The sequence below is a fragment of the Buteo buteo genome, chromosome 9, assembly GCF_964188355.1.
Source record: "Buteo buteo chromosome 9, bButBut1.hap1.1, whole genome shotgun sequence".
Taxonomy (NCBI): domain Eukaryota; kingdom Metazoa; phylum Chordata; class Aves; order Accipitriformes; family Accipitridae; genus Buteo; species Buteo buteo.
In genome coordinates, this window is record NC_134179.1 from 1,613,908 (window position 1) to 1,633,330 (window position 19,423).

A 19,423-nucleotide genomic window follows, 5' to 3' on the forward strand; every position below is an offset into this window, starting at 1 on the left:
ACGCTGCTTCGGGACATGGGGCTCTTTGACTGTGCTGATTCCCAGTGGGGTTATGGCTTGTGGGGGTGGCTGCACGCTCGTGCGTGCTGGGGTCGCACTGGGGCGGCTCTGGGAGCTTTTTTTTTGCGCTGGGTTTGAGGGTTATAGACCCCTGCAGAAAGGCTGTCCCCTGTGCTCCCTGCAAGTGCCTCTGCTGCACTGCCAAACCCCAAGTTATGCCCTGGGCTGTGCTGGCAGCCCCCGACTTGTGCAAATATGGCAAAAATGGTGATTTAGTTAAATGTTTCTTGGGGGGTTGCATGTACGGGGCTACAGCTGAGGGAAAAGTTGGCTCTGGCTTGGGAGCTGTCAAGGTATAAATGGGAACAGGGCCCATCTCCTGCTCCAGCCGTCCCCTTTGCAGCACTCACCGGAGTAAAAATGCTGCAGCTTCCACTTTTGCCCATGGGAATCTGATGGAGATAACCTCAGAGTGGGGCAGTTGGCACCGCCTTTGTCCCTGACCCCGCTCAGAGGGTGTGGGTGGTGCACGGCAGAGGGGAGGGCTGGTGACAGTGTCCATATGACTTGGGGGATGCTGGTGTGGCACAACGGGATGGTGCCCCGTGCCTGGCAGTCCTCGCGCGCGCTGTCCCCAAGCCAGCTCTTGGCTGGCAAGCGGCTGCCCCACGTCCATACACATTGCTGCTGTCAAACCAAATCATTGCTCAGGAAAGCTCCATTTTCGCTCGAGAAGTTAATGCTGCCTCTTTGTCCTCCCTGTCAAAGGCACCTTCCCTGAGGAGGATCCTCCCTTTTCTCTCCGCAGGATGAAGAGAGCCCAGTTTGGCCCCCATGACTGGCTGTCTCTCCCTGTGCCAGCTGGTTCCAGTTGGCTACTGGTGGATACCTTGGAACCCGAGACTGCGTACCAGTTCAGCGTCTTGGCTCAAAACAAGCTGGGCACCAGCTCCTTCAGTGAGGTGGTCACTGTGAACACTCTAGGTGGGTCCTCTGTGGACACAAGAGGAGGAGGGAGAAGGGATTCAGGGGGTCCATGGGGAGAAGTGGCCTTTTCCCTTGGTCCGTGTGTCCTATCTGCTGGGGACAGAGATGGTGATCAGCAGCAGTAGTTTCCAGCTGCGTAGAAGATAGTTCGTGGAGGGTCCTGGATGAAGCTTGTAGACTTTGCTGGATACATGAGGCTCCTGAAAGCTTGTCCTAAGAGACAGTGTAGGAGAACTGTGCTGTACCAGTCACCTTTCAGATCTTCCTTAAGTTCAGCTGGGGTCAGAAGGTATTATTAGAGCACAAAATCACTTGCGTGCAGCTCAGAGCGGGAGCTAACACAAAGGGCCTTGCACTGGTACCTGCCTTGGGGCTGTCTCGGACGGGGGTGGGAGGAAGCAGGAGGTTTTCTAACGCTGTGCCCCTTTTTCTTGGGGTCACTGCATCATTAGTCCCTTGCTTTTTGGAAAGCCACTTTTGTATCTCTGAGATAAGAGCACGTGTCTGAGATGTGCCCTAAACTCCTGAAAGGTGGGACCTGCCGCTGCTGCGGTGGTCCATCTGCCGCTGATGGGGCACACGTAGGAGAGCGTCTCTTGCCCCATCTCAAAGGTGTCCCCTGTCCCATCTGCTCTGTCTGCAGCATTCCCTGTAACAACTCCAGAGCCTCTGGTGTTGGTTACCCCACCGAGGTGCCTAACAGCCAACCGGACACAGCAAGGCGTCCTCTTGTCGTGGCTTCCTCCCGCTAACCACAGCTTCCCCATTGACCGCTACATCATGGAGTTCCGCGTCGCGGAGAGGTGGGAGATCTTGGATGATGGTATCCCGGGGACCGAGAACGAGTTTTTTGCCAAGGACTTGTCCCAGGTAAGCCGGGGCTGCCCACACCATACCTCTGGCGTTGCACCATCTGCTGCAGCTCTGGGGAAGCTTTTGGGGTGGCTCGGTCCCCGTGCTGGGATCTTCAAGGAGGTGGGTAAGGTTGGAGGCTGTGGCAGGGAACCTGACGGATGTGCTTGGTGTTTCAGGACACCTGGTACGAGTTTCGGGTCCTGGCGGTCATGCAGGATCTCATCAGCGAACCCAGCAACGTTGCTGGCGTGTCCAGTACAGGTAAGGGATGGCTCCTTCTTCTCCCCCCAGCTGTGGGAGCATCTCTGCTTCTGCAGGTACCTAAGCTAGCACTCAGGTCATGCATCAGTACTTGCTTACGCCAGCGATGGCTGGTTTTGTGCTTTTGCCCGAGACGCTGGGGCTGTGAGCTGGGCTGATGGGCATACGGTTAGGATTGGTGTCCTGGACACGCTGCTGGCCCCGTGCTGCCTCCTGATGCAAACGGACCAGCAGCACTCGGAGCGGGCGAGGACAAACCGCCCCATTTAGTCCTTCCCGTGGAGCGCAGTGTTGTCGGGCATCCGCTGCTGCAGAGTGGCAGCACATTTCAGCTCTGCGGGGTGCCCAGAGAACAAAGCTCTGACCGGGCACTGCGCAGCCTGGAAATGGGAATGAAAGGTGCAGAGAGGGAAACGTAGCACTGCAGTGCAGAGTCCAAAGGGGGAAAAAAAAGCTTTGCAACAGGAGACTGCAACACACTGCAGCTCGTGCACGTACCCTGCACCCCGGTCCAGCCTGGAGGATGCTTCTCGAGCAGGGGACAGGCGAGGGTACGTGATAGCGATGGAGAAGGCAAGGGCAGCAGGGAGGAGATGGGGATGCGGCGGGCGAACCCTGCTTTTGTGGCTCTCTGGAAAAGCTGAGGAGCCACCCAGCTCTGCTGCACGCAGGAATGCAGCAGTCTCTCTCTGCCCCCAAGTGGTGCTGGCACGGTGCGGAGAGCCTGCCTGCTGCAGACTGCCTGCTTGCTTGCCCTTGCTCCTCTTGCACAATTTTTCTGATGGGGTTTGGCAGTGCCCGCAGGGCGTGCGTGCACCCTGGCCCCAGGCAGCTGCCCTCCCAGGCTGGCGAAAGCGTGCTGAGCCTGCATGCGAGTGCACGGCAGGAACGCTGGTGTGTGCAGGGGTTTGCATCTGCAAAGGGCCGCAGCTGAGGTTTGCTGGTGGTTCGGATGCGCTGGTGGTCGGCGAAGGGCCATCATGAGGGTTCGGAGCCCAGTGTTCATTGAAAAGCTGAAATGAAGCACTGACAAACAGTGTAAAATGCCTTGTGCTGCTGCAGCGGGTTATTCGGCCAGGAGATAACGGCAGGTTTGGTGCAGTTGTGTGTGCTTGCACATAAGTGCATATTTGTGTGGCGTGGAGGCTTCTTCCCTGGGGGCCTATTAGCTAAGACAAAAAGGTTTACCTGGTGCAAGGTTGCTAAATCCCTTGGCAGTGGCCTGCAGCAACACTGACCGCTCTCCCCAGGTTGGAAGCAGGGTCTTTACTTGGAGATTATCATTGCCTTCACTGCTGTGGTAGGTCCCTGGGGAAGGCAGCAGGCAGGGGTGTGTGCATAACACCTAATTGTCGTGGTTTTCCCCCAGACGTATTCCCTCAGCCTGACCTGACAGACGAGGGTCTAGCCCGCCCGGTGCTGGCTGGTATCGTTGCCACCATCTGCTTCCTGGCTGCCGCCATCCTCTTCAGCACACTCGCCGCCTGCTTCGTCAACAAGCAACGCAAACGCAAGCTCAAGCGCAAGAAAGGTGAGCCGGTCGCCGGTGTGCTTGCTTCCTCCCTCCCGCCTCCTCCTCGTTTCTCCTCCCTGGTTGTGTTGTGGTGGTAACCTTCTTCCCTGTCTGTCTCTTCTTCCGTCCATGCGCGTCCTCAGGTGAAGCCCTGACTTCATCCCTCGGCTGTGCCTGAAAGCGCCCGTGGTCGGGAGCGGGAGAGGCAGGGTGGGTGAAGAGGCGACAGAGAAACTAGCCTGGGATTTCCGAGAGAGCGCTCTTGCGTGGTGATAACTCCTAGAGCCGGGGGTTTAGGGCCGGGGTGTCCTCCGGGCCAGAAATCGGGGGCGGGGGGACCGCTCAACTCCTCGAGGTCCCCCCAGAGCTGGGCTCTCCAGCTGCTTCCCGCCCAGCTCTGCCCAACCCGGAGCGGGCAGTTGCCCGATGGCCGCGCTAGGCTAGAGAAGACCCCTGCAAAGGAGACCCTGCCGCTCTGCTTCCCGAAAGCTGGGACTGCAGCCGCCGTGCAGGAGCGGCCGTTAGGGAAAAGGGTGGCTGGGGAGCCGGAGAGGGCAGGGGAATTGGCTCCTTCTCCTCTAGCCTGCGAGACTGCGGCAGTAGGACGGGCAGGACCCTGTGACGGGAGCTGTTTGTTGTCAGCAACCATTAAAGCACTGGAGCAATGAAACCTTGGCTTCTTGTTGAGTGTCTTTTGTTGTCTTGATGTTGAGTTTGTCTTGTCTCTGTTGTGTTGCGCCTCCTTAGTGTTCTCTCTTCTTTCCCCTTTTTATTCTTTTCCAGACCCTCCTCTCTCGATAACCCACTGCAGGAAGAGTTTGGAGTCCCCGTAAGTATCTGTCTTAGCTGCAGCACCAGGCTGTGGGTCTTCAAGGTGCCCCCTTCCTACAGTTGTTGCAAGGCTCAAATGGAAATGTCTGACCTTGTTCGGTTGCTTCTGATGAGTTGTTTTGAGTTTTCCCTGAACTTGTGGGAACGCAACGGTTCACAGGAGACAAACGGGCTTTGGAGCAGAAAGCAGCAGGGACAAATGCAGCCAACTTTAAGCTAAGAGATGACCCTGTTGGATCTGTGAGCATTGACCAAAGGTGGAGCTGACCGCTGGAACTCAATTACACACCCAGCTTGAAGGGGCTCCTGAGGAGAAGGGCTGGCCTGCTGCATACAGAGTCCTTTGTACAAGCTCAGTGTAGTTTTTGGGTCGTTCTCTGTTGGCTCTGGTTTTTCTTGGGAAATTCAGAGAATCTTACATCGGTATCTTTTCTTTTCCCATGAAGCGTGCCCTGCTGAAGCCTCTTTCCACACGTGCCCAAAGGTGGTGGTTCATGCTGCTGCAGTAGCCATAGCTCTTTGCAGAGCCCATCAAAAGCATGTATAGCTGCTAATGAATGGGAGCATCTTCCCGATGTGAGCGCGAGAGTTTGAGATGTGGACGCCTGATGCTTTGGCTCCTGGACCATTGCAAAATCTCCTTCTGCTGGTGGATCTTAATCTTGCTTTTTTTTTTCAGTTTATCCACTGCACTGAAATAACCATGCCTGCACTGTCTCTGTTGGATCTGCTGCCTTTTGCCTTTCAATCCTGTTTGTCCGAGGCTTTTGGATAGGGATGAGTGCTGCTTTCTGCCTTTTGAGGCTCTCAGCCTTAAGTTTGACTGTTGAGAACAGGAGAAAAAGTTGGTCTGAAACGATCCATCGGCATCTCCAAGTGAGATGCTGAGTTCTGCGGGAGGGGACGTTTGCCTGATGTCCCTCCTCTGGGGGGCTTTCCTGGGCATGGATAGCCCAGGTGAGCATAGGAAGCCTTTGAAGGATTTGGAAGTGGGCTCTGGATCTGTCTTTTGTCCTGCTGGGGCTGCAGAGCTTGTTGCAAGGCGTTGGGAGAGCTTGTTGCAAGGCGTTGGTGGAGCTTGTTGCAAGGCGTTGGTGTGAGCTGCCTGCCCTGGGGGGGGGGGATGCCGAGCGTGCTGAGCTCCGCTCCTGAGGAGCGGGGATGACGTGTGCTGCTGCTGGTCCTCTGGCCTGTGCCGCGGCCGGGCAAGACTCTGCCGTCCCGGCTAGCCCCCGCAATTCTCTCCCAGCGGTTCCTCTTTTGAGAGCTGGTAGCACTTTGTTTTCCGGATCTGACCGGCGGCTCTTCTGGGTGAGGAGACCTCCTTTCCCCTCCGGGTGACCGTCCCCTCTCTCGGTTTTTCTCCCCTGTGGTCCAGGTTGTCTTCCGGCAAGGTGAGTCCCGAGAGCATCCGCACCCTCCGTCCCCCCTCGGAGTCCTCCGACGACCAGGGCCCGCAGGCCAAGCGGATGCTGAGCCCCACCAAGGAGAAGGAGCTCTCCCTTTACAAGAAGACCAAGCGAGCCATCAGCAGCAAGAAGTACAGCGTCTCCAAGGCGGAGGCCGAAGCCGAGGCCACCACTCCCATCGAGCTCATCAGCCGCGGGCCGGACGGCCGCTTCGTCATGGACCCGGCGGAGATGGAGCCGTCCCTGAAGACGCGGCGGATCGAGGGCTTCCCCTTCGTGGAGGAGACGGACATGTACCCCGAGTTCAGGCAGTCGGACGAGGAGAACGACGACCCCGTCGTCCCGGCCTCGGTCACCGCCCTGAAAGCTCAGCTCACCCCTCTCTCCTCCAGCCAGGAGTCCTACCTTCAGCCACCAGCATACAGCCCCCGGTTCCACCGGGCGCTGGAGGGTCCCGGCGCCCTGCAGGCCACCGGCCAGGCCCGCCCGCCGGCCCCCCGGGCTTTCCACCACCAGTTTTACGGTTACCTCAGCAGCAGCAGCCCCGGGGAGGTGGACCCGCCGCCCTTCTACATGCCAGAAGTCAGCCCGCTGAGCTCGGTCATGTCCTCCCCGCCGCTGCCCCCCGAGGGGCCCTTCGGACACCCCACCATCCCCGAGGAGAACGGGGAGAACGCCTCCAACAGCACGCTGCCCCTGGCCCAGACCCCCACGGGGGGCCGGTCCCCCGAGCCCTGGGGCAGGGCCGAGTTCCCCTTCGGCGGCCTGGAGCCGGCCCCCGCGCCGTTCCCCCACCAGCTCCAGCCCTGCGAGGCGGCCGAGGGCTCCCAGCCCGCCGGCTGCCTTCCTCGGGGGCCGCCCCCCTCCTCCCTCCAGGTGGTCCCCGCGTCCTACCCGGGCATCCTGCCCCTGGAGGCACCAAAGAGCTGGACCGGCAAGTCGCCCGGCAGGGGCCAACCCTCTGTGCCCACCACCACCAAGTGGCAGGACAAACCTATGCAACCCATGGGATGTCAAGGGCAGCTAAGACATACCAGCCAAGGTATGGGCATACCCGTGTTGCCTTACCACGAACCGTCCGAGCCCGTCGGCCCCAGCGGCGCAAGCACATTCGGCCTGGACACCCGGTGGTACGAGCCCCAACCCCGACCTCGGCCCAGCCCTCGGCAGGTCAGGAGGGCCGAGCCCAGTTTACATCAGGTGGTGCTACAACCTTCGAGGCTTTCTCCTCTGACCCAAAGCCCCCTCAGCTCCCGCAACAGCTCCCCGGAGCTGACCGCCCGCGCCCGGCCCCGGCCGGGCCTCATCCAGCAGCAGGCGGAGGTGTCGGAGATCACCCTGCAGCCCCCGGCGGCCGTCAGCTTCTCCCGCAAGTCCACGCCGTCGACGGGATCCCCCGCGCCCAGCAGCCGGGGAGGCAGCCCCAGCTACCGGCCTGCCGCCGCCGCCGCCTTCGCCTCCCTGGCCACCGGCTACTCCGGCTCCCAGGGCTCCTCCCTGCCCGCGGACGCCATGGACGTCTTCGGAGACATCCCCTCTCCCAGGAGGGCCGGCGAGGAGATTCTGCAGCCGGAGCCGACATCCACCACGGTAGCCGCCGCGGGGTAAGTGCGTGAGCCCCCGTGGTGCTCCCCCGGCCCCCCGGCCCCGGCTGCCCCTCCCGGCTTCCCCCACCCTGCCTCACCCGCTCCCTCCGACTCCCTCCCCGCCATCGCCATCCCAACTCGTAGGGCCTCTCTGGGCGCGCTGCAGCATCCCTTTTGGAGACGGCGTCCCGCGGGCTTTGCTTTAGGAAGAGGCTGGCGCCGCGGGCGCGGGTTGCATGGCCGCTGCCCCGGAGAGCCGGGTTTTAGGCAGGCGACCTTCCCAGCGCCGGCGGCGCGCGCTCGCCGCCTCCCCGGCGGCTCCTTTGGGGAACCCGGGAGTGCCGTGACTCGGGCTAACGGGCCGTCTACCAGGCGTGCAAAGACCTGGCTCCTGGCTCGCGTAGGTAAGTGTCCTGGTGTCACTGGCGGTTGTTTCCTCTTCTAGCTGCTGGCTCTTGGCTTTCTTCGAACGTTAGGGCCGCCGCCGCCGCGCCTCTGTCTTCCTCCTCTTCCTTCCCGCGGAGTCTAGAGAGCTTTAATGCATGACAGAAACAGCTATCACGGTCACCGCCCCACCTGCAAAAGGGATGCTGCAGCCCCAGGACGCGGGCAGGGAGAGATCAAGGACTTAGCCACACCAGCAACATGTCAGGAGAGGAGGAAAAATAAAAATAAACTAACCCCAGCGGAGATCGGGAGGCTGCCGGCACGCTCAGATCCTGCCCTAAAGAGGGATGTGGCTGCACTAGAGAGTAGCGGCTGGTTTTCCAGGTACCAGGGTTGCTCCAGGCAAAAAGCGTCTCTCTCTTTCTCTCTCTCTCTCTGTATTTCTCCTCTTTCCCTCTGTCTTTCACAGCACCTTAGACCCCGTAGCCGTGCTTTCGTCCCATCCTTTCGTCTCGCTTCATTTCGGCTTGTTGTCTGGCGGGGTTGAAACACCGCCCGCCCCGCTCCGGCTTGCAGCAGAGAGGAGTCGGGGGGCCGGGGCACCCGGCCCCGCAGAGCCGGCGCGGTCGGAGGCGTACGGAGAAGTGTGTTTCGGGGAGGGGGGAGGCAGCGTTTCACCCCGCAGTGCCCTCCGCATTTCACTCCCGCCCTCTGGTACCTGGAAGCGTTATGGCCTTAGAAAAACCCTCCGGCACGGCACGCCTGGGGTGCGCAGGGGGGGAAAGCAAGAGGAGGGCTCAGGGGAGAGGTTGGGGAGGGAGAGAAGCTTGAACGAGCCTGAAACGACTTCTGTGTGCCTCTGGAAAACACAGCTACGGAGCGATGCAATTAAGTATGTAGACGTATGTCCACGTCTCCTAACCAGGGCACCCAAAGGAGACCCAGCTCCAGGACAGATCCGTGTTAGAGCAGCACTGTTGTCCGTGCTTTTACGCAGTGTATCCATTTGCTTTGTTGATTATTGTTTTCGTTTCTTCTTTTCCTTTCTCTTCTGTTTCTTTCCCCCTTTCTTCTCCAGCCTCGTTTCGTTTGTGTTTCGGTTTGGTTTCTTTCCCTCCTTTTCCTTTGGAGTTGTTGACGTGCTGATGTGTTGCGGAGCTCGGCTCCTTGCGGGTGTTGATAACTGCTTTGTTTTTGATTAATCTCAGCTATCTGGGCAGTGTTGTCGAGACAAGCTTCTCCTCAGCTCAATAGGTAAGGGTGATCCATGTCCGAAAGGATGGTGTGGGCGCTGTGGAGGGTGGCCGGGAGCGGGGCATGAGAGGGGACACGGAAGGGGCTTTTCCAATACCATCTCTTCCTTTAAAGGGGAATAAGGAATCCGAAAACACTAGGAAACACCTCTGGACGCACAGTCTCTGTGGCTTTTGGGTTTCCCCTCCCAGCGGCACGCCGCTGCTCCCCTGCCTTTGGGGTGGCAGTGGGGCTGGAAAGCCCAGTGCTGGCAGCCGTGGCTTCGTGTTGAGGTTTGGGATGAGCTGAGCTGCTGTCTCCCCACGGCTGTCCTTCCTTTCTCGGAGGATGGCGACACGCGGCACCCCTCAGCCCTGGCAGGGCTTGCGTGGCGCGAGGGTTGTGCGGTGTTAGGGAGGTGCGTGTCGAGGTGGGCTTGTCCTGGATGATCCAAACCAGGAGGAGCTCGTGGCTACCCCCTGGAGCCAGGTAAAACAGCAACATCTGGAGCAACCAGCCGCAGACAGTGCTTTCAGAGTGGGGCTCCGAAAATCAGTCTCCAGCTGCAGTCCAGGACATGGAGAATTTTGTTCCCAGCAGTACCTGGATCTGTATTCTTTTTCCCAAGTCTCCTCAATCATGGGAAATGGGAGAAGTCTTTCTTTCAAGATGGACTGCATGGTTGGCAGCAGCGTAACTACAGTTTCAGACTGCCGGTGAGGTGTTTTATCGTTCCCACCACAAGTGTAGTCATAGTTAAAGCCCTCCCTCTCTGAAATACTCCTTGGAGAAATCTTTAAGGCTTCTTCTGACCCAGCTGTAATTAAACAGCCCTAAGCAGATCTTGAAAGACTCTCCCAAGAAAATACCTCTAGGGCTGCCTTCATGGGACCAGTTTCCTAGATGGCCATGGGCATCCCTGGTACTGGGATGGAGTAATTGGGAGATGGTTTTCAGACCTTAGAAGCAGAGAATGTCACTAAAACTGCTAAAGCCAGATGGGATAATAGTCACTCCTGACCCCAAGGATTGGGAATGCTGACCTGTTTGGCTGTCAGCCAGGCTGGTTATGGAAGGAGAGGTGGGATTGGAGATGGGACCATTTCTAGGGCCTGGCCATGCCCAAGCTTCCTTAGGACAGGTCTTAACAAAAACTTAAGCTTTGCTGCCTTGGATGGGAAGAGTCAAGGTCCTGGCCGATGCTCTCAACAGCCTGAGGAGCCTTGCTGGCGTGGAGAAGAGCCTCATAAGAGAGAGAGAGATGAGATGCCTAGAGAAATCAGGTGGATGTTTCCAGGAGAGTGGAATTCCTTCAGCTGACATGTAGGGTTGTCCTGGGGTAGGGAGAGCAGGAGAGGTAAGGAAGGAGTGTCGGGTCACGGCCGATGAGAGCAGGAACAGGATGTGTGCTCTGTGGAAGAGCCATCCTCTTGGTATGGTGAAACTCCTCCAATTTGAGCCTTGCAGCCTTCCAAAGCTCTTGAGCGCTTGGCCACCTTCTTCTGTTTTCCTCTTCCGATCCCAGAGAAGGGTGTCCCATGAGGACCAGAGCTAGCACCAAGCCTCGGTGAGATCTGGGCTGTGCCAGACTTCTTGAGAAATGGGGAAGCCCTTGCTGAGGACGTTAACTGGTTTCTCTATTCTTTTTCTGTGGTGCTTCCCTGCTTCAGGAGCATTAGGGACACGAGTGAACGTGGCTTTAGCACAGCAGAGGTGAGTCCAGGCTCAGGTCCGAGTTTGGCATGGCTGTTGCACAGATCCTGGCTGGCTCCTGTCTCCCGTGCTGGGTGCTGCGGGCTGACAGGGTTTCAGGAGCGGGGTCATATTGCCCAGCAGGACGCTTGTGGAGGAGCAGCCGTGTGTCTAACTCGGAGATGCTGCCAGGGGTTGGAGTCGCAGGAGTGACTCCAGAGTCATTATCCCCACAAAGGGGAAGCCAGGAAAATAAATCTCACTTTAATAAGCGAGGAATCCTGTAAAGAGCCTAGCCAAGTAATTTCTTGATGATTTGGGGTCATAAAATTGTCAGTGCATGCGGAGCATGGGGATTTTATACCAGACCAGCCAGATTTCTGTACTGCAGTAATAAAAGTTGAGAGGAGGAGAGGGAGGTGCAGTTTGCGGGCCTGGTGGCGGCTGCAGCACGTTGGCTTTCGCTGAACGAAGGTCAGGAAGTTTTTACCGATGGGCAGGGATCCAAAAAAATGCCGTCACTGAGTCGGCACGAGCAGTTTTCCCATCTTCTTCTCTTTGGATGCAGCACGCAGTGGTGCATTTCCTAATGGGGAAGAGGGGGCTGTCTTCTCCCTGCAGAGGGAAACCCAAAAACCACAGACAAGGCACCAAGCACCCATGCCCCTCGGCACTGCAGCCTGCCCTGGGTGGCCACCCCGGCCTCCCCCTTGCTGGGGCAGCGCTGCCGACGCTGGGAGTTGGGGGGCTTGGCCGCGGCGTAGCGTTGAGTGATGAAGGGACGTCGGCGCCTGGTGTGCGGGAGAAGGAGCATCCCTCGCTCCCCGCTTGAAAGAAAACAGGTTCCCCTTTAAAGACTGTCCATGTGCTGATCCTCTGCATGTGTTTCATGCCGCCTCCTGCTTGGAGAAGTTGTGAGTCCGCTTGTCTGAGTGCGTTTTCCTTTTCTTTCTTTCTTCTTATTATTTTTTTCTTTTCAGTCTCTTTAATTTACTTATATATTTTCTCACTCCTGTTTTTCATTTATCTTCCTCTCTTCCCCCCCTTCCCCATGACTGTATCCCCCTCTTCCTCTCCAGTCCGGCCCCTTTTCCCTTGCCCTCTCTCCTCCCCGCTCCTCTCCCGTCAGCATGGTGAAGTCCGTTGTGTAGATGAGTCGTGGTGTCTGCAGACCTGTAGAAGGGACCCCCTTCTCCGGTGTGCTCCCTGCTGTGACCAGCCCCTTCCTCCGTCATTTCGGTGCCTTGGCAGCAGCAGCTCTGGGGCAAGGGGCCGTCACCGCTGTGTTTCTCTAGCACCTCTCGCACTGAAGGATCTCAAGCGATGCGCGATGGCATGCCGGGATGGAGGCAGCAGCCGGCGCTGCCTCAGAGCAGAGGGCGAATTCCAACTTGCCGGACATCTCATAGGATCGCGCAGGACTTGCTTGAGACGGAGCCTCACGTAGGTGAATTGAGCTCTTCGTCTGAGGAGGGTGAAGGCTTGAAGGACACGGTGGCTGAGACACGGTGGACTCTGGCCCAAGTGGATGCTTTAACATGTCCATACTATTCCTAGATGTCAATGTCTTGACTCAAGGAGAGGAGGAGGCAGGGAATGTGTGTTGAGACCTTCACGAGGTGAAATACATGTATTGTGCCCTTGAATCTCCTGGACCCTTCGTTTATATAGGTTCCCCCTTTTGGGTGGGAAGAGGTTAATGATGCTTTCATGGGCCTTCTGCCTTGCATCTTTGCTTTGTATGTAGAAAGATGTTTGAAGAAGAGCAGCTGAGATGTGTGTTTGGGTTGGATAGTTCTTCTCCCCTAGCTACCTCCTCCTGTCCGGGGGCTCTTTGGGGTCTCTCAGTACCTTTGCGGCCTCTCCAGTACCTCTCTGTCCATGCAGTTCAGACCCTTGCTCATTCAGAAGGGTTGTCCTTTGAAGACTTGAGGAAAATGGCTGCTCCGCGTGTTCGTTGCACCTCTGGAAGGCTTGCGTCAGGGATTCACGTGTGCTTCTTGAAGCTCCTTTGCTTGGCTCTGCGCTGCAGGCTCTAGAAGAAGTTCGCCCACCTCTCTGAACCTCTCATCTGTTGGTGCTCAAGATATCTCTCGTGCACGGGCAACTGCCCAAAATGCTAACTCTGGGGGCAGGAAGAGGCTTTTGGCTGAGCTTTAAATGCAAATTAACTTGAAAGAATTGGAGTCCTTTGAAGAAATAAAGGGTGGGTAGAGCAGATAAAATTTGGCTGGTGAGTAACATCATTTCGTCCTCTGTATCTCTTCCTTGCCAGAGGTCAGACAGTATTTATAGTGACACATGGGTTCAGTGTGCTCGCTGTTTATATTTGTGTGTATAAATACAAGTCCAATTATGGAGAACTAGTGGAAACGAGCTTCAGGCAATTTCCTCATAATCCCTTGCGTAAATCTGTCTAATTTTGTCAACATGCCACAGTAGCATCTTCTTAGAAAGAAAAAAGAATGGAAAGAGCAAGAGCCTTTTACAAGTCGAGCTTTAATAATATTGGCAAAGTTGTGTGGGTGGTGGGAGCAGGCGGTAGAAGACAGATGCCGATGGGCAGGACGGCGGCAGGATCGTCGAGCTCGCCGGCATCCAGGGCTTGGCACACGTGAGCTCCACGGGAGACGGACCGAGGCTGGAGCAGTTGAGGTCACTGTTAGCCGAGTACCTGCCTGAATGGTAACTGTTGTGCAAATCACAGAATCATAGGATGGCGGATATAAAATGGGAAAAGCCTGCTATTGACCATTCAAGCTGAAGCTGCTGCAGGGAGGTCCCGTGCTCTTGGCCCTTTGGGTCACTGTGGTCTTACCCTGAGCCAGCGTGTGTACGGGGTGCCGTCCGTCGGCTGTCGGCGTTGGTGCGTGCACCTCAGCGGGTAGTGCCCCAACGGAGCTTGGAGCCGCTGCTCGCAGCATCCCTCACGAGAGGCTGGTTGCACTTGGGAAGAAGGCGTTTAATCACTGCGACTCAACGGGCTTGTAAACGTCATCTTTCCTACAAGGGAAAGCTCTTGCTTGGATCCAGCCAGCAGGACTACCAGCTTGTCTAATGAGTTGCTTCATCTTTGGCTGATGTGCTGCTCTGCTGGCAGCTGGAACAGAGGCTCTCCAGGAGCATCCACATCTTGATGTCTCTGTTGCGATGGGAAACGTGAAAAGGGGCTTTTCTATACCCCAGTCTTCAGGTTTCCGTTGCATCTGCTGCGTTCCAGCTGCTTTATCAGCTTATGCTGCACTTTTCTTGGTGCTCTCCAATGCTGACGGCAGAACTGAGAAGCTTTGCGATCACATGCGTCTTCAAAAACAACCCCGTCTGCTCCCTGCGGGGAGAAAAATCCTTCGGGAGCTCTTCGCCTGTGCCGCTTGAGCTGAAGTATCGCCGCTCCAGCAGCCGCTCGGGATCTCAGACGTAAAGCGTTGCTATCACGCCGTGCTCTCCGCAGTGGTGGTATGAGTAGGGACTTGTAGAGGCGAAAGCCTGTGGGGTGTTTTCGATGCCCGAGAGGCTCCACCTGAAACCCAAGGGAGGTGAGAAGCTCCAAAGCCACCGCAGGTGGACATGCTCTTCTACCACAGCCCCAGCACGCTGGGGCTCCGCGCTTGAGCCCGTGTGCTCGCCTGTTCCCTGCCGCTTCCACCGGCAGCGTTTTTGCAACGCCGGATGGGTCGCGCCTTACTGATGGATCAGGAGCGAGGTGGATGAGTTCGGCTGCGGCTTTTTGGTGACAAAGCAGGAGTCTGAATGCGCTGATCCTGCCTCCTTGCAGTCGGTCGAGGTGACTCATCTACCTGCCCATCCTGCTGCCTTGTGAAGAGCCTGTGGCTTGCAGGGTTTCCTGATCCCTACCCCGGTCACAGAGGCCTGAAGATGCAGGAGTTGCTATCAGCGCTGTCCTCTGCATGGCTGTTTTAAAAAAGGTTTGGTCGCTGACCTCCGGTGACCAAGTTGTGAGAGCAGAAGTGTCATCTCCTCTTGAAGGGTAGGACAGGCTTGTTAAGAGGCACGCTGGTTTAAATCTCCAGGCTTTTCTCTCTGGAGCCTGGCTTCAAGCATTGGCTTTATTGCAATGAAGGGCGCTTTGTGTGGACGCTTCCCGTCAACTCTGGGCACCTCGCGTGCAGGTTGCTCTGCGGTGACTCAGGTTGATGCCAGGTCGTTACCTGTGGCCTCTGCTGCCTTGACTCAGACTTCTCCTTTTGCGGAATTAGGTGTTGGTGCAATTTGGAAGGATGTGAAAGCAAAATAGAGAGGGGGAGGAAATGGGAAAGCAGTGAGAGGGGGGGATGCTGTGCTGTGTTATAGATAATAAGAGCCGGACCGACTGCTCTCCTAAGGAGGTGGTTTTCCTCTACTGCCCTGCTCTCCACAGCAGTCATACTGTCCGATCCATGGATGGGAAAAACAGGTACAGTGAAGAAAGTAGAGCAAAAAAACCCTTTGCAAAGGGGAGACCACTTAACCTCGAGCTGGCTCCTGTAAAAGAGTTACTCAGGGGCTAAGGCTGGAAAACTACCACGTAAAACTGCTGGCTCTCCTGCAGGAAACATCCCTTTGCAAATCCCCTCCTTGTCTCTCGCAATAAAACCTTGTCAGTGTTTTTGTTTCAATGTCCTGTCCCTCAGGGCAAGAAAACCCAGCTCCCAGCCTCTTGGTGTTAAGGAATAGACGCTCCTATGCTGTTGCGTTTCTGTTGTCACTTATAGCAGGGACCTGGGAACGAGGTACCGCTCCTGGCTCTGTCGGCGTGTGCCCTTCGTGTCCCTGTCTGTCGTGTGGCCCCTGGTTCTTTTGGCTGTGGGAGCAGGGCTGGGCAGGATCCTGCCTCTCTGCTGTTTGTGGCACCGGTGTTGTCCGCCCTGGGTGGCTCGTGGTGCCCGTCTCGATGCTGCCGTGCCGCTTCTGCCTGTCTCTTCCTCTCTCTCCATCCCAAGGGGTTTCCCACCGCTTCCCAGAAATGCCTTATCGGACATAGGATCTGCCCCGTCCTTTTTTGTTTAGTGGCGCTGGCATGGCAGGCAGGTGAGCTGGGGTGCCGGCGGCTCTCTCGCGGGGCCGGCGTCGGACGTGGCCGGTGGGACCGGCAGGGCTCGCGGTGCCGCTCGGCAAGGCGGAGGAGACGTAGGGGGACGGCGGGGACCCCGCGGAGCGGCACGCACGGGCGCCTCGCTTCCTCCCGCCCCACGCTCCGGCACGCCTGGCTGGCCCCGCTCCCTCGGCCCCGGGTTTCTCACCTTTTCCTTTTCCACGGCAGAGCTGGCTGGGGTCGACCGATCCCCCACCGGGGATGTCCAGAGGCCCGAGCGTGGCTGAGAGCCGCTGACGGTGCCTGTCTGCTTTTCCTTCCTAGAAAATGTCCATCTCCGTCCGGGGACGCTGCTGCACCTGAGAGGCTCGAAGCTCTGAAATACCAGCGGATAAAGAAGCCCAAAAAGTCATCCAAGGGCTCCTCGAAATCCAGAAAACAATCCAGTGAGTGCGAGGACCCTGCGGCTCCCAACAGCATCCCCTCTGTCTCCCCATGGGCAGAGCTCGGGCAGGTTCCGCCGGCTCCAGTGCCGGGGACGGGTCTCCAAGCCCTTGCCTGGATGCTGCCTTCACCCCTTGCCCCCCTGAAGGGATGGCTGCCCGAGCTGCTCACCCACAGGCTGTCCCTCCCCTGCCTCCAAACCAAGTTGCCCTTCCATCGTGCATCTCCCATCTCTCGTGATTTGGTTTGCATTTTATTTTTGAGTGTTAACTTAATTTTCCCTGATGCTCAACGCGCTCCCTTCTCGCCGAGCGGCCGGTTTGGGGCCGGGCTTGCCGTCACCTCCTTTTCACGGCACGCAAAGTGCTCTGCCTGCTGCCGGTGTTGCCGACGGCTGCCGGCTCTGGTCCCATCTCTCTTCTCTCCCCCTCCAGACGGCTCTGCCTCCCAGGTTCAGCACCTTCCCAGCTCTCAGGTACTGTGGCCTGACGAAGCTGTCTGCCTCCGCAAGAAGAAGAGACATCCTCGTCAGGACCCCTTCGCCCGCCTCTCGGCGCTGAAGGACGACCTCTGCCACCGGCAGCTCCCCGAAGACCAGACAGCCATTCTCAACAGCGTGGACCACGATGACACCAGCGGGCACGCCACGTTGCTTTAACCTAGCGCCGGCCCGAGAAGGTTAAACAGGAGGGGGGTGGAGGGAGCCGACGTCGTGCTGCCGGGGGACGGAGGCGAGGGGAGAAGGGAGGGGACACCCCTACGCTGCCGCCTCTGCCGGGGGGGGGTTTGGTGGCTCGTGGTGGGGACAAGCTGGGGGGACCTTGGGGCAGGTTGGGGGGACGGGGAAGGATGCCTGGGGCTTGGGCGCTCCTCGGATCCGCTTCTCCCCCCACCCAGGATGGCTCCAGTGGCGTGGGAAGGGGGGGGGGGGCGTTGCACCTCGGTTTCGGAAAAGATCTCTAGGCTTAAAAGGTATAGACAGAGCTTTTGACATCTGCTTCTGCAGCGCGCGTTTAGGGAGAAAGTGTGGAATTGAGCAGCTGGCCCTCAATCGCCGGAAGAAATTAAATGACACAGGGTGTAATTAATTGACAAGAAACTAACAACCTAGATGGGAACTGGTAATCCTATGAATCTGATTATGATAAAAACATGACCAAATAATCCCAGGAAAGCTGTAATTGTGAAAATCTCCCTGCCTTCCCCTTCCCAGCCTCCTTTTATGTGAAGATAACAGCAACAAAACCATCCGTGACATCTTTCCTTACCTATTTCTGAAAGGGAAAAACCAGAAAGACCCCGAGCCTTTGAATTGGTCTGAGATGTGAGAAATCGCCATTTGTCTGTGCAAATGCATTTGAACCTTGTTAACGCGTACTCACCACTGTGCGAGCACGCAGGTATGGGACTGTTTTCATTCAGGGGTGTTTTCCCCCAAGTGTGGTGTGTGTCAGCTTTGATGAAGGGTGGTTTTGATTAGTTCTTCCCAACACACTGTATGTCGCTGGCGAATGTTCTTCAGTACTGTGTAGTAACGTGATTTCTTACTACAGTAACGTTTGTAATCTTTATTCATAACTGCGAAACGGGGAGATGCTGCTGCAGGTGTGCGGGCGAAGGGGGTTTGGCTGCGTGGTCCCAAAAGCCTCTGTCGGCAGATGCTGAGCCCAGGCGAGAGCAGCTGGAAAATCCCTGGCTCTGCGGATGGAGATGGATGGCTCCTTGGTGCGACCACGCAAAGCTAAGCCCGGCGTTTCGCGTCAGCTTAAAATGCATTGCTGCTGGTTTCACCGTTTTCCCCTTCTTTCTCCTGCTCCGGCCTGGCCGTGTAGGCTGTGACACCCTCCGGGGTTTTGTCCTTCCCTTTGCCCCATCCAAGGAGACCCACTGTTCCCCTCTCGGTAAAGCTGTTCTAACTCTTCACCAGAATGTATTTCCTCTTCAAAATACTTAGGGTAGGTTTGGCGGCCGGTGGTTTTCTGGATTGCATAGGCCTTTTTTTTTTTATTTATTTTTTTATTTTTTAGCAGGAAAGGTGTAGCCTGCTCTGAGAACAGCCGGGCTTGCTTTCCTGCTCTGCCTCCACTCTCTGACTGCGTGGCCTTGGGCAAGTCACTCAACCTCTCTGTGCCTCAGTTCTCCCATCTGTAAAATGGGGATAAGTCATATTTGAGCACTTTGGACAAGCACTTGGTTCCTACAGACTGCAAGTGCTACGTAAATGCTGAGTGCTAACAGCAAGTGATCCCTACCTTTAAAATACTTAGAGATATTTTTTTGAAGTGGTAAAATCAACCGCTGCATCCAGGTTTGCACATTTCTTCCTCTGCGGTAAAGTGCTAAACCCTCCAGCCTGCCTGGGAATAAAATACCAAATGTTTCATGTGGATATTCTTGTTTTGAGTGGATTCAGGCTGTAAAAGAAGCGTCAGGAGAATCGAAGAGCCTGTAGGCATGTTTTTTGCCCCAGGCTCTCCATTTGCATAGGAAACTTTTGTTTATTCCCAGGTAGAATTGCCAAGAGATTCTCCGCAATCTCGCCTTTAATTCTGCTTTGCCTTGGTTATTGCTCTTGCTGCTGGTTGAACCTCGAAGGGCTTAGATGTTTGGAGAAAGACGCCAGCTCTCAGCCGGACGGTCGGGTTGTGGCCACTCCGACCACACCGCGCTCCCCGGGAGCTTTTAGGTCGGAGCCTGTTTATCGCTCTACCTAGAAATACCTGGTTTTAGAGGTTGTGCTTCCTCTTCCAGCAGGATGCTCAGAAACCCGCAACCACAAAAAGCAGAGCACCGCGTCTTTTCTGATCTCGAAGCCCTCACTTAGGTTTGAACTGCTTGACAATGAATCCTCTAAATCGATAGCAAGATATTTCCGAGCATTAACAACTTTGTGTAGGTGGTCTTCAGACCGTGAGCAGGTTTGTCTCGGGAAGGAGGGAGGGTCTTGTGGAAATGCCTCTCTCTTTCCAGCCTGCACCAGGGCTTTTTATTGAGTATGTGACGAGTGACCTGATGTAAGACCCTCAACTATCAGAGTGAGAATTCAACTTCGCTAACAGTACGACTGCGAATTTCTTTTATTTGAGTGTGTTTTAGGGATTTCCCTAGAATCCGCTCGGATCTGACTTGAATTAATGCCATTCGCCCGCTCGGCAGCGGGGAAAACTCTGCCTGGCTAACTTCAGCTCGCCGG

General features: G+C 56.7%; 1 protein-coding gene across 1 annotated transcript in view; it reads left to right on the plus strand.

Moving 5' to 3' along the window:
* The window catches only part of IGSF9B (immunoglobulin superfamily member 9B), a 39,996-nt gene extending 23,108 nt beyond the window's left edge, over positions 1–16,888 (plus strand). Inside the window, exons 13-20 of the mRNA XM_075036708.1 lie at positions 809–984; positions 1,631–1,857; positions 2,019–2,103; positions 3,473–3,634; positions 4,400–4,445; positions 5,826–7,460; positions 16,111–16,232; positions 16,665–16,888. Of these exons, the coding sequence (XP_074892809.1) occupies positions 809–984; positions 1,631–1,857; positions 2,019–2,103; positions 3,473–3,634; positions 4,400–4,445; positions 5,826–7,460; positions 16,111–16,232; positions 16,665–16,888 (2,677 nt within the window). The remainder of the gene's footprint in view (positions 1–808; positions 985–1,630; positions 1,858–2,018; positions 2,104–3,472; positions 3,635–4,399; positions 4,446–5,825; positions 7,461–16,110; positions 16,233–16,664) is intronic.
* Positions 16,889–19,423: the final 2,535 nt, after the last annotated feature.